General features: G+C 38.5%; 1 protein-coding gene across 1 annotated transcript in view; it reads right to left on the bottom strand.

Annotated features, from left to right (window-relative positions):
• The window catches only part of lrpprc (leucine-rich pentatricopeptide repeat containing), a 154,880-nt gene that overhangs the window by 34,169 nt on the left and 106,268 nt on the right, over positions 1–14,443 (bottom strand). Inside the window, exons 24-25 of the mRNA XM_068045217.1 lie at positions 6,411–6,535; positions 4,231–4,337 (exon numbers count right to left, since the gene is read on the bottom strand). Of these exons, the coding sequence (XP_067901318.1) occupies positions 4,231–4,337; positions 6,411–6,535 (232 nt within the window). The remainder of the gene's footprint in view (positions 1–4,230; positions 4,338–6,410; positions 6,536–14,443) is intronic.

Raw genomic sequence — 14,443 nt, 5'->3', positions numbered from 1 at the left:
TCATCTAATATTCCAGCACAGATATCAGTGATCAGACGCGTCAGACTCCACTGTATCTTTTTTGTTTTCTTTTAGTATTAAAGCCCACTTCCTATGGCAGGACATTGGGATAATGAGCCAGCAACTAACTGGGTGACCAGTGTCTTACTTTAAGCCTACTCTTCTACTTGCCTTACCTTTCATATTCATTTTCTTCACTCTTACTCAGATTAATTTCCAGTTCTTTTGATTTATTCTTACCCTTTCCTTAATTTTCAATCTCTTTCCCACTTTGATGCACCGTTTCCACTTTTTTTAAACCTTCCACAGTCTATTGTTGGAAGCGACACCTCCTCGCATTATAGCCTTCAATAGTCTTACAAAAGAGGGTAAAGGGAGGGTAAAGAGAACTAGTCTTAAATATCATACTCAGTTTATTTCTTTCAGTAGTTTTCAATTGGCGCCTCCTGCTATGAGCATCAATTCTATCTCGTGATGCCACACGGAAACATTTGATTCATTTCACCCTATGAAAGCACTCATTCTTCACCACTATAATTTGTACGATCTACTCTTTTGTTATTTTCTTCCCTGCTTGGTTTATGTCATCAACAATGTCCCAGTAAAACCAATGGTGGATGGTCAGCTCAAGTTGAAGGCAGCTTTGCTAGGTATGCACGTTTTCAAGCATATATCTGTTGTTTCACGTGGAAAATGTTGCATATAGCTGGATGGAATACACTGAACTGAAATTGACTACTTTGACACAATTTGATCTCCTGTTTTAATGCTTTAAAAGGCTATGCTTGCCCCTCAAATCACCTGTTTTAAAACATTATTTGTGTTGCATATATAGTACAATTCTTTTTTTAAAAAGAGGGTAATTTGCTAGGCCTCATGGCACTAGCAAGGATAAAGATGGTCACCAAAGGGACTGTGTCACGGACTTGTATTATGTTTCTCCTCGGATTAAAACAGTGTGCCTTTAAGACAGGGAGAAAAGTTTTGGATTTTCTGGGGCACAGTGTGCCATAGCTGTATTTTTGTAACTGGGCAACAGCAGGAGAGAGAGGTCGCATGGTACAATGTTTTGATTTGACTGTGTGAAACTGCAAAAATGGGTCTGAATCAGACTTACCAGCGATGCATACTGAAGAGAAAGGAGCTGTCTATTCTCTCTCAGTAGAAATTCTACAAGGAGCTACAGGCCAAATTAATTGCCTAAAGAGGAAATAACCCTTTAAAGAGATCATTTGTATTGCTGAAGGAACTGTTGATGCCTGCTGCAGCCGAAGAGTTTGAATGCCTATCAAAATGAGACTGCTTCATCAAATCCAAGTGAAGACTTTGTGTAGCATTGATTATTTCCACATTAGAATATCCATCAGGAATGTAACCCACAAAGACTTATTTATTTATTCTTAAGAAACAGCTAATTTTAAAACCACCACTTTTAAAAACCAGTTAACTACTGTTATTTTTGAGTGTGTGTGTGTGTGTGAATTTCTTAAAATAAGAAATTATAAGGTCTTTAGACATAGGTTTATCTTAATAGTGTTTAAGATTTAGTTTTACTAAATAGCTAATTTGTTATTGTAGATAAAGTCTGTTTTATTCCGGGAAACCTTTAAGAATTTGCTGCAACTGTGGAGTGAAGGGACTGAATTGACAGTGCATTGCTCCCGCCGTGCTCATAACAACTGTTGCAATGATAATGGAGTCCTTGACTAATCATCACAGTCTACAACAGACCTGGACGTGAAGTGAGGAAACCCCCAGTGCCGGAGAGCTTTGGGAACCGCAGGTCCCAAATGACCTGTTCCTTTTAATTATGCACCAGTTATCATATGTCATGTCTTGAATTACTCATACCATATCCCAAAATATAATTTTTTCAAAGAAATGTACCTAATTTGCATTTGAATTAATCAATACTAACTGCTTTCACCATCTCCTTAAGGAGTCTGTTCCAAGGATACATATTACCTAAATTATTGGCCAGGTAATACTATTCTCATGGTGCTGCAGAGCAGGATATAAGGATTTTAAAGGAGAAAATCTTTTTTAAAAATTTTAAGAATAAGGAACAAAAATATTTCCGAAATATTTTTTTGTAGCCTTGATTCACACAGTAATACCTCCCTCCAATAAACTACCTACTCACGCCAGTTTTTGTCCCTCACCAGTAGCAACTGTAGCTCATTTCCTGATGAGTACACAGCTGAAATATCGTAACAGGATCTTACCTCTTCACAGATTCTAACTGGCCCGATGTGTATTTCCAGCAATTTCTGTCTTTTACAGCTCATTTTCTCCTTATTTTAACTCAATTATTTTTCTAAATGAACATTTTATAGCAACATACATAAAGTATGTAATAACATCATAACCTTCCAGAACAAGGAACTTGATTCTCAATAGGATTTCCAGATAAGTTTGAACAACAGAATAAATGTTCCACTCTTGTAATAAAATCAATGCAGCAAATTACTTAGAGGAAAAAACATCTTAAAATGGTGGCGTACCAAGATTAACCACTCAGATTAGTTAAAATAAAAGATCAGCAAAAGCTACAGTACCAATCTCCTCAGCACAAACTGGCTTGAGGTTAAGGTGATGATAGGGCCATCTGGCTTTTTCATGACTGGCCATCTTGCTGTCTGCCTTTACTCAGTAAAATGCACCCTCTCTATTCCTGCAGACTTTTAAATCATACAAATAGTTAGCTGGTAAAGCACAAAAATGCCATCGGTGGAAGCTATAAATTAGTGCATTATACTAGTAGATATGGAATAGTCTGAAGGGTCCTGCAATGCTGTAACTCAGCGAATTGGTGCCAGTAATGGAAAAATACTTCAGCCAATAAACTGTAATGTATTACACTCGCAAGTCACTGCCTCAAATTTTTCCCATCACCAGTCACAGCCCCATGAGTGCTAGAACTTTGCTTCCATGTTTTATAGCTTAATACGTTCTCTGTAACCACAATCAAGATCTGGGAAGTCAAAATCCATAATCATTGGCCGAAGGACGATCAAACTGGGGTATATAAAAATATTAAGGGACTCAACTGACTGGACACAGAGAAACTATTTCCTCTGGTGCGGGAATCCAGTCCAAGGGGGCACAATCTTAAAATTACTGTCATTTAGGAGTGAAAATGGAAGCACTTTCTGTTTTACATAAATCGAGAACTCTCCTCCAAAAGGCTGTGGATGCTGGGTCAATCGAAATTTTTAAGACTGAGATCAGGAAAGTTTTGTTTAATAAGACTATCAAGGGATATGAAACAAAGATGGGTAAATTGAGTTGAGGTACAAATCAGGCATGATCTAACTGAACGGCGGAACAGGTTTGAGGGCCTTAATGGTCTACTCCTGTCCCCATGTTTTCATAAAAAGTCCTGTAACAAGATAACAATGTACTATAAAAATAAAGACAATGCCTTCCATATTCCATTTATATGCACTACGACAAGAAATAGAGACAATTCTTTTTAAAAGAAATAAGGCTCCAACAGTGTACCAAGGTCTTATTAGACCAAACTACCTACTGATGCCAGCACACTATAGAAACAAACGTAAAAGCTGGACAAGCAGACTGTTTTACTCCAACTTATCCCTTTATATTGCTAGGAAAGATTTTAATCAAGGCCAGATAGAGTATGCGAAATTTAGTTGAGTGATCAGTCACCTTTGGCTGATCATAAGCTGCTTAAGGAATTACAGGAAGGAAAAGTTGAATTTAATATGATGCTGCAGCAGACTGACTGATTATTTGCTCCCAGACCTGTGCTACAGCAAATCTGACCAGATTCACCCTCTGTCTGCAGCAAATTAAATTCCACTGCTTTTAAGCACAACAAAAGAATTGATCAGTAAAGGGGATTAAGAACTTTATACACCTAGGACTGGCAGTTTAATTTAATTGTTCCACAATCGCAGGTTTAATATGCAAACATAATATTTGGCATAAAAGGAACAACTCAATCAAGCGGAGCTGGAAAAATATTTAAATTTGAATAACATCTAAAAGAAAAATGGCTATAATTCTTATTGCAGCACCATGCAGACATCAAAAAACTAAATTCTATACTTATCACCACTAATAAGGTTAACATTATTCAATTTGTAGACTAAATTGCATCAGTCAGAATTAGACTAATACTCATTTTAGGTTCAGAATATTAATTGACGCTCATTGTTCAAACTAAAATGGCTCTGTGAACAGCATAATAGGATGAAGTCTCACCTCGATAATTTTTCTGGCCTCTTTGTATTTCCCACTCTGAAGAAAAGCGAAAAAAAGGTCATACAGCATTGTCATTTCACCTCGCTCCTGGTTTACAAAATCCATAGCTGCAAGCACAAGGGAAAATTTTAAAACATGCATTGCAACAATAGTTAAAGCTAAAGTTAAATCTTTATCTCTTTTCATCCCAAGAATGTCAGCGAAATGATTTTATGTATGCTATAATTCATAAGGTTCTATATATCTTTTGTTTATGAGAGTGGCATAAAAGGAGAGCAAAAGTTAACTCAACACAGCTTTTATATAGTTATGATGCAGATTTTTGGATTGGGGAAGTGGGAGGGTCCTTTTAAGAAACAAAATTACAGGAATGGGAAAATGCCCTTTGTCCTAACAAGCCTACACCTTTTTGATCCCACATCCTCACTTTCTCTGCAGGATCATGTTTAATTGCCTCTTGATCCATTAACACAACTTATGTCAGTAGTCTTCCCTGGTTACTTACTTCATGTGATTAAAACACATGCAGTGCAGGAATGGAAAAGACACCATAATCCATCTGATTGGTCCCAAAAACTAATACCTCTCTCAACTGTGTTTTGCATGAAACAATTCTGTCTGAATGTCTCGTTTACTCCCTAGTTTAAAAGTTTTGGTCAGAGTCAACAATGTGTCTGGATTAATTCTGAATTTCCATTATTTTGAAAACTTAGATTATTAGGTGAACTCAGAATTTTCTCTTTTCCAATAACAAACTCAACCTGCTTAGCTGTTCCTCATAAAATAAAGCCACAGGTCTTGAAGCACTGCAACTTGGGTTGAATTTCCGCAGTGATGTGTATGCATCATCACTAAATGATGCAAAATGCAAGCATTCAATCAGAAATGTTGAAAGTTCACACCCAAGATATGAATCTGTTTTTTCTTACATAACAATCACTACACTTCAAAGTGTTTTGGGTGTAACCACTTTAACGTTCATAAAAGACATGATAGGACTCTCTCTTTCTTTTCTCTGTGATACTGACTACTTACTGTGCATTTCCAGTTATTGCTCTTTTAACCAATTTCTAGAATTTTTTTTAGTTCCTATGAGACTCCACAATTCCATATAATACAAACTATCTACAAGATGCCTTCCAGAAAAGCCAGCAGCTAGCCATTTTTTTACTCCTGATATTTATTTACGATAAAAAGGAAAATTTGCTGCCACAGAAATTTGTGACACCACACTGGAACCATCGAGAGAAGCAACAAGTCGGAGAGACAAATGGAAACAGAGCAGAAAGCAGATTTAAAGAAATAATATTCAACATCAAACATTCATACAGCTGCGAATGCATCAGTTACAGACCAGCAGCACAGTGGCGCAGTGGTTAGCACCGCAGCCTCACAGCTCCAGCGACCCGGGTTCAATTCTGGGTACTGCCTGTGTGGAGTTTGCAAGGTCTGCGTGGGTTTCCTCCGGGTGCTCCGGTTTCCTCCCACATGCCAAAGACTTGCAGGTTGATAGGTTAATTGGCCATTATAAATTGCCCCTAGTATAGGTAGGGAAATATAGGGACAGGTGGGGATGTGGTAGGAATATGGGATTAGTGTAGGATTAGTATAAATGGGTGGTTGATGGTCGGCACAGACTCGGTGGGCCGAAGGGCCTGTTTCAGTGCTGTATCTCTAAAACTAAAGCTAAAAACAAAAAGATTACATGAGAAAACCTCACTGCTCTCCCACTTGAAAGTGGGAGACAAAATTCAAAGATAGGAAGATAAAATTGAAATAGGAAAAAATCTTCAAAAGGAGGTTGAGGGTAAAAGTACTTCACATTTAAAAATTTTGCATCAAAAATTAATCTATGCAATCTCTTCTACAAAAGAATTTTATGTCTACTCATCGAGAAGTTGCAAGTACGGTATGTAAAGCTTTAGAACCGTTATGAATTCATAAATTAACACCATTGAAAAGTCTGTTCCAGAACTGACCTACAGTAAACTGAAATTAAAATTAAATTATAAAAATCTGTAATTTATCACAGGGAATATTCCACAGATTTGCTTTGTAAGGACATACAATATTTAGAGTGTTGTGATACAAATTCAATCGGAGTAAGAGGGGAGGGAATCTGATGAGAACACAAAAAACATATTTTGGTTTGTTTTTACAGTATCTCCTCCATCAACCACCTTTCTGCAAGAGATCTGTGTCTCCCTGCTCGACCAACTTGCACAAAACATCATGAAGTCTAGGCATCTGGCTGTATTTCTTGTGACAATCGATAATTGCATCCAGTGCCGCAGGTAGATTTCCCCTAAAACAGAAAATAGAAAGCCTCAGTTAACACATTACAACATTACTTTCATAGCAAGTAATAATCAAAGCAATATTCTAAAACATGTTTGACTTGCTAAGATACAAATATTTGCTAAGAAATTAATGTACACTGTGAAGAACAGTCAGAGCAATCTGAATGCCAATTCTTCACTACTAAGCTATCCAATTCAGAAACATTACATTCCTTTCTCCTTTTTAGCGACATCCCTGCTTGTTTTCCCCAAGAGAAACCAGAAACAAGCTCACAAGGCTTTTCGCAGTGATACTTCTGCTTTAGCACTAGAAGGTACGGAATAATGAACGTCTACTTCCTATCTCATTTTTTCTCCTTGCAGAGGAGAACCTACGTCCATTAAAACTGAAGAAGCAGTTGGGAACGGAGTGCTGGGAAATCACAGGCATAAACTCCATGGCAATGTGTACTGGCAAATTAATGCACAGTTCCATCTCCCTCCTCAAAAACATATCCTGTTCAGGAACAGGACCGCTTACCACAGTTTCACGAAGCAATGCTTTGATTGCTTGGGTTTTCTTTTAAATTCAGTTTACTCCTTGCAATGGAACTTTCAGTATAGCTTTTTAAAAATAAAACAGATGCATAACTTTTTTTTAAGTTCGAAGGGGAGGAGGGGTCATAATCAGTCATCTACCGCTGTGGTTAGTCAACACTGCAACAGTACTGAGAAGCAATGGCGCTACCAATCATTCGACAGGCTACCACCTGCAATGAATCATCATTTGGGAATAAGTTACTGTATTGTTTCCAAATATAGACTGGATTTGACAAGAGGAGAAATACAAATTGGACAATGTTCGTCCACTCCCAACAATTAGAAAAAATGGACAGCCTACTTCACGTAAAGTTCTCCATTAGTGATCCAGCTGAAAATGTAAGTACCACTGACTTGTTAATGAATTTTGTTTTAAGAAATGATTTGTAAAAGTGGGTATCACCAGTACATTTCTAAAACCAAAGCACCCCTCAAATTTCATTCTGAACATTCATTGACAAAATGAAAGCTTAAAAACCATGGGTTCTAGCTTCAAGAGCCACACATCTCTGAAAATGAGGTCTGTTATTGAGTTAAGTACCTAAATATGTACTGCACAAATTTTATCATATTTTTTCATCAGAAACTCTTTCTAACTTCATTTCGATGCTAACATGTTTTATTAATTTCACAGTAAGACTCTTAGCCTTTTTGCTCTAGTGGTCAATAAAATCCTCTGGTATAGATGAATATTGAACATCCTAGTAAAAGCATAATATATTTGGGGATGAGTGCAATAAACTTCTCTCCTCCATAGAAGGTTGGCTGCATCCTTCCATCTAAGAAAGATGAAGAACACAGAGCAAACAATCCATTTAGGTGGGGTGTCTTCTTTTGGTACACCTTTGCTGATGGCTGTGAAGTTCATCTGCTCTACAGATGACAACGTGCATTAAAATAATGTCTTCAGCGTAAGAATGTCTCATGGTGCTTCACAAATTGACATGGATGCCACGCCATGAAAGGAAATTAGGAAGGTTGACTGAAAGCTTGGCTGAAATGATGGGTTTCAGAAGGTTTCAGAGGGAGAAGTACAAGGGGATGGGCTTTAGATGGGAGATTGACAGAGTTTGGCCAAGCAGCGGATAGCTCTGCCACCAAAGGTGAGGCAGGGAATGCGTGCAATAGGCTAACATCAATGGATGCAAGAGGAGTTGTGAAGTTGGAGGAGGTTACAGAGATAGCTGGGGTGAGGCCAGGGAATAATTTGAGAATGAGGAGTTTAAATTGGCATGCTGCGAAACAAGGAGTGAATGCAGGTCAAAGACAGGTGTAATGATCAAGAACATAAGCAAATAAGAAAAGGGGGCAAGAGTAGACCATATGGCCCTTCGAGCTGATCTTCCGTCTCAACTCCACTTCCCCGCCGGTTCCCCTTATCCCTTGATTCTCAGAAACCAAAAATTTCTCTCAGCCTTGAATATACTCAACAATGGAGCATCCACAACCCTCTGGGGTAGAGAATTCCAAAGTTTCGCAACCCTATGAGTGAAGAAATTTCTCATCTCAGTCCTAAATGATTGACCCCTTATCCTGAGGCTGTGCCCCCATGTTCTAGATTCCCCAGTCAGGGAAACAACTCTTCAGTGTCTAACCTATCAAGCCCCATCTTGTATGTTTCAATGAGATCGCCTCTCATTTTCTAAACTCAGGAGAATGTAGGCTCAATTTACTCAGGTTCTCGTCATAGGGCAACCCTCTCATTCCCAGAACCAATCTAGTTAACCTTCACTGTCCAACCTCCAAGGCAAATTATATCCTTCCATAGATAGAGAGATCAAAACTGAGCATAGTACTCCAGGTGTAGTCTCATCAAAGCCCTATACAACTGTGGCAAGACTTCCTTGTTCTTGTACCCCAATCCCCTTGCAATAAAGGCCAATATGCCATTTGCCTTCCTAATTGCTTGCTGTACCCACATGCTAACTTTTTGTGCTCTAAGAGTACACCCAAGTCTCTCTGAACATCAACATTTAAAACTTTCACACCTTTTAAAAAATATTCTGCTTTTTTATTCTTACTAGTAAAGTGAATAACCTCACACTCCCCCACATTATACTCCATCTACCACCTTGTTGCCAACTCACTCAACCTGTCTATATCTCTTTGCAGCCTCACTGTATCCTCCTCAAAGTGTACATTCCTACCTAGCTTTGTATCATCAGCAAACATAGATGCATTACTCTCGGCCTCTTCGTCTAAGTCATTAATGTAAACTGTAAATAACTGAGGTCCCAGCACAGATCCTTGCGGCACTCCACTGGTTACAGCTTGCCAACTTGAAAATGCCCGGTTTAGCCCTAATCTTTGCTTCTTGTCTGTTAACCAATCCTCCATACATGCTGATATATTACCCCCAACTCCATGAGGCCTTATCTTGTGAACTAACCTTTAATGTGGCATCTTATCAAATGCCTTTTGGAAATCCAAGTATACTACATCTACTGGTTCCCCTTTATCTACCCTACTAATCTATATCATATGTGACATATATATCACTTGTGACATTGATCACAAGTCGTGGGAGTCAGTTGCCAGCGTTCGCCAGAGCTGGCGGGCAGCCATAAAGGCGGGGCTAAAGTGTGGCGAGTCGAAGAGACTTAGCAGTTGGCAGGAAAAAAGACAAAAGCGCAAGGGGAGAGCCAACTGTGTAACAGCCCCGACAAACAAATTTTTCTGCAGCACCTGTAGAAGAGCCTGTCACTCTATAATTGGCCTTTATAGCCACTCCAGGCGCTGCTCCACACACCACTGACCATCTCCAGGCGCTTACCCATTGTCTCTCGAGATAAGGAGGCCAAAGAATCTATATCCTCAAAAAAAACTGTAATAAATTTGTCAAGCACTCACTCGTGAAGAAAAAAAATGCCAAATAAGGAATATTAATTCATCTTTTGGACTTTTAAACTTTTAATGGAAAAAATCCTGCAGTTAACTTTTAAAAGCCTGGCAGCCAAGATGGCCACTGCAATTTGCATCTGAAACACCTTTTCACATTCCAAGGCCTCCAACAGTAGAAAGAGGTCTGAGGAGCATGGACCTAGAACTATGGCATGCTCTAAGTGATTGAATTACCTAAGATTGCTTCATTAGCATGGCATTCAAGACAATCCTAACACCTTGGCTTTGAAACAGCAAACCCCTCTAAGTGTAAATATTGGGGCCTGGGGAGCCAATTCCAAACCTTGAATCTCATTAGAACGTTGCAGAGAATACACTGAGGCAGTCATGTGACCATCTGTCCATCTCTGTGAAGGCTGGGAGTTTCCTTGAACAAAGACAGTCAAGCTGGTAACTCAGACTGTGCAGCAGCAGAAAGGCTGTGTCTCTCTCTCTCTCTTGATAACACCACAAGTTTGAAAACTGTCTGCAACTGTGGACCCTCCAAGCCTACAGACTGTACAGACAGAGACCAGGGGAAGAGAGCCACCTAAAAGTCTGCCTCCAAGAACACCCTGAGCCAAGCAGGCCAGCCACAAAGTGCATTTTGACCGACCAAAGACTTCAAAGATACGTCAGCCAGAAGACCACTGAATCATCCAACCTCATAGACTGTGAATTTAATTTTGATTTATTCTGGACTCTAATCCAACCACAAAATCTACTTTCCACTCTGTAATCTATTTGTGTGTGTGAGATTCAATATTTGTTTAATGTCTCTGCCATTTCCTCATTCCCCAGGATAATTTCTCCTGTCTCTGCCTCTAAGGGACCAACGTTTACTTTAGCTACTGTCCTTTTTATACACTTGTAAACACTCTTACAATCTGTTTTATATTTCTGGCTAGTATACTCTCATTCTTTTATCCCCCCTTTTTTATCAACTTTTTGGTCACCTTTTGCTGGTTGCAAAAACTCTCCCAAATCCTCAGGCTACTACTATTCTTCACAACATTGTAAGCCTCTTCTTTTAATCTAATACCATCCTTAACTTCCCAAGCAAGCCATGGATGGATCTTTTTCACTGAACTTTCGTTTTTCAATGGGATGTATTGCTATTGAAAATTTTGAATCATTTCTTAAAAGTTTCCCACTGTCTATTCACCACCATACCTTTCAGTCTACTTCCACAATCAACCTTCGCCAATTCTCCCCTCAAAGCTATGAATTGGCTTTGTTGAAATTTTAGACTCTTGTTTGGACTTGACTATGCCGAATATTAAGCAGGACTTATTGCAGGATAGGACACGGGCACCTGTGTTTTGGATGAGCTACAGTTTATGGAGAGTGCAGGGACTGAGAGCAGAAAGGAGTGCACAGGAGTGAATGCGCCAAGATGTTACATAAGAATGGAAAAAGAAATGAACAGCCAAGGGACAAAGGTAGGGCCAAAGGTGGCAAACATTACATTAGTGGAATTAGGCAGTCTTAATGATAGAAGAGATGTTGGGTTTAAATCTCTGCTCAGGATTGAACAGGACACAATGTTTCATACCGTCTGGGTCAGCCAAAACAAGTAGCTGAGGACTGGGAAATGGAATCAGTTGCAAGATATTGGAATTTATGCAAATGTTGAAAATAAAGGCTTCAATCTTCCCAATGCTGTATTGGAGGAAGTAACTGATTCATTCATAACATCAAGTCAGACAGACAGTCTGTCAACATGGAGGTAGTCATCAAAATAAACTTGGTGCTGACTATACAAGGTTAAAAGTTGAACTACAAGCAACGATAAAAAGCAGAGCACATAGGTTGTTGGGTATGTTGCACAATATTTGCACTCGTTCCATTTTTTAAATTAAACTTATAAAAATAATTTATTTAGAATCCACAGCTGAATTTCCAAATAAAAACCTGGACTGTTATATTACCCATCACATGATTCCATTAATAGACAATCCTCAAATCACTATCTGCTTCAGTGTTCTTCAACCTGAATCATACTGCCACTTCCAATAATAGTAGCAAACATAAAAATACAAACTATTCAGTATATAATCGCTGCTAATAAATTGAAAGCAGTTGTTACAACCTCAGTGAGATCATTAATGTGAAATATACGAGATATGAACACCCAGACTAATTTAAAGAATTACACGACAAGATTTCACATTTTAGGACTTTTATTATAACTAAACTAAAAGATATCCCCATTAACTAAACAGTACTTTGTAAGGAGCTGATACCCCAGATTACAAAGAAAGGTATTTTCTTTACTTATTAAAATACTTGTAAACCTCACACCACACTTTACACACTCCTTTTTGATGGCAAATCCACTGCAGTTAAAAGTCCCAAACTCCTCCCAATATCAATGGGTTGGATCTCCCATGCCTTTTCAAAAATAAATGTCCTCTTCACTCACTTCCCTGAGCATTCCCAACCTGGACGTCCAGGAATAAGGTGATTCCTGGTGATCCTGTTGGTCTTCTACTTCTCCACAAGTTTCAACTTTCAAAATGGGTTCAAGTCTCTGCAGCTTTTTATTGCATCAGGCTTCTGAGAGCAATATCTGCTCTCTCTCTCGAGGTTGTAACCACTTATTATCGTCCTTACAGCCTGCTCTCAGGCTGCAACCACTGGGTTCCCTTCTTACAACCTGGCTTGAGGCAGCAATTGCTGGTTCTTTCTCTTAAAGCTTGTCTCCCTTCAGAAAATCTGTTAAATTTATCTGTAGTCAAAAGTCAATAAACTTATTGACCTGCTCCAATATGCAAAATCCAGAAGGCTGGTTTCACATAGCCATCGAGGCCTTCCATTGTTCCCAGGTGTTAACAGCTGCTTGGTACATTTGCATCTTCAGAATCACTGACTCCTTGTTTTACGACCTGAAAGTCTGGGAAGGCAAAACCCATTGCTCTTCAGGTGTTACCCCTGCAGTCTCTTTTTTCAAAAAAAAGTCTTTGATCCATCTTGTCCTTTAGCAGAGTAGATGTGAAGTCACCTGACCTTCCGGACTCCATCTTAAACTTTTAAAAATCACAATTTTTAAAACAATCATGTTACAAAGTCCAGTGTTCATAACAGAGTAATTTAAGTTCTGAGTTTCTGCAAATACTCAAGTCATTGTGTCCTATTCATGACGCTAGAACCGCTTGATTGAATTAATTTTTGTGACTCTCTGCATTTGTACAATTTATTTTTTTAAATGTATGTAATGTGGAAGACATATACGATAGTAAAGCATTACCAGCTTCAAGAACAAGTATTTCCACTTACTTTTTAAAAAACTAACCTCAGTCTTTTTTAAGCAGTCATTCTTTAGTAATCTGACAGCTCAAGTATGTTTTCCCAGAGCCAAATTCCAAGTCTGCTGTTTTTCCAATTTGCTTACCCTGATGGGCAAAATGATGCTATTGAGTACTTGGCTTGTAAACAGAACGCTGCACAGAGGCGATGCTTTTAGTTGCTGCCTCAAATCAAGGGTCCAGAAGAAGTGAAGAAATTATTGATATAGTGTAGCTTTTTGTATTTAATTACACTGTCAGTCAGTACTTGTATGTAGTTTCTTGTGAATCCTAGGGGAAAACTGCACTTTTGACTAACAAAATTGTAAAAGTGTGCTTAAAACTACTGCCTCTGTTACATTTGAAGAACAAGCTATACTGTCATTAAACATCTATTCAGGCAACCCACTAAACATCGCAAAAATATAAAAAAAATGTCTTGAGTACTAAAATGAAATAACTAAATTGGATCATTACAATCTAAACACAGTGCTATTCTTCCAAGTAAACGGGGCTTCGTATGATAGATATGTACCTTATACCCTTCCCAAGCCATGTTTACAGTACAGTGAGTGGAACCCTACTGAGACATTCAAATTTTTGTCATTTTGTATGAAGACAAAATTACAGGTTAATTTTTTATCTGTGAATGGATGGTGCAACTAAATAAAAGCAATAGACTAGACAAACAATAGAGCACTACCGTGAAAAGCTTACAGCTGCTATTCAACAGCTTAGCCCCCATTTGCTTAGTGGTGAAGAACTTTACAATGGAAGAGCAAGAGACAGTTCACTTTTATATAATGTAAGAAAACATTGTGGACTGTTGATTTTAATTGCCATGTAGTGCGGTAACGTTATGTTAAAAGCTTCAGTTAAGTGGCAATTCATGACAGGCTTACTGATTGAAAAGCTTGTCTTTTGTAGCTGAAAACCTCAGGGAAAGGAGCAAAATAAAAAAGGATGGGGGCAGGGTGGAAGAGAAAGAGCTGGAGGCAAAAAAAAAGACACTTGTGTAACAAATCCCAATCTGCAAATCTAAACCAGATGTTAGTGTACAGGGAAATCAATTCTACATGGTACAATCAGCTTTGCACAATCATACATTTAAAGGACTGGCTCTTTACTGAGCTAAATGTTTCTCTGTTCATTAGACATAATGAGGAA

The sequence above is a fragment of the Heterodontus francisci genome, chromosome 13 (assembly GCF_036365525.1).
Source record: "Heterodontus francisci isolate sHetFra1 chromosome 13, sHetFra1.hap1, whole genome shotgun sequence".
NCBI classification, from domain to species: Eukaryota; Metazoa; Chordata; class Chondrichthyes; order Heterodontiformes; family Heterodontidae; genus Heterodontus; species Heterodontus francisci.
This window is presented reverse-complemented; position numbering and strand designations above follow the sequence as displayed.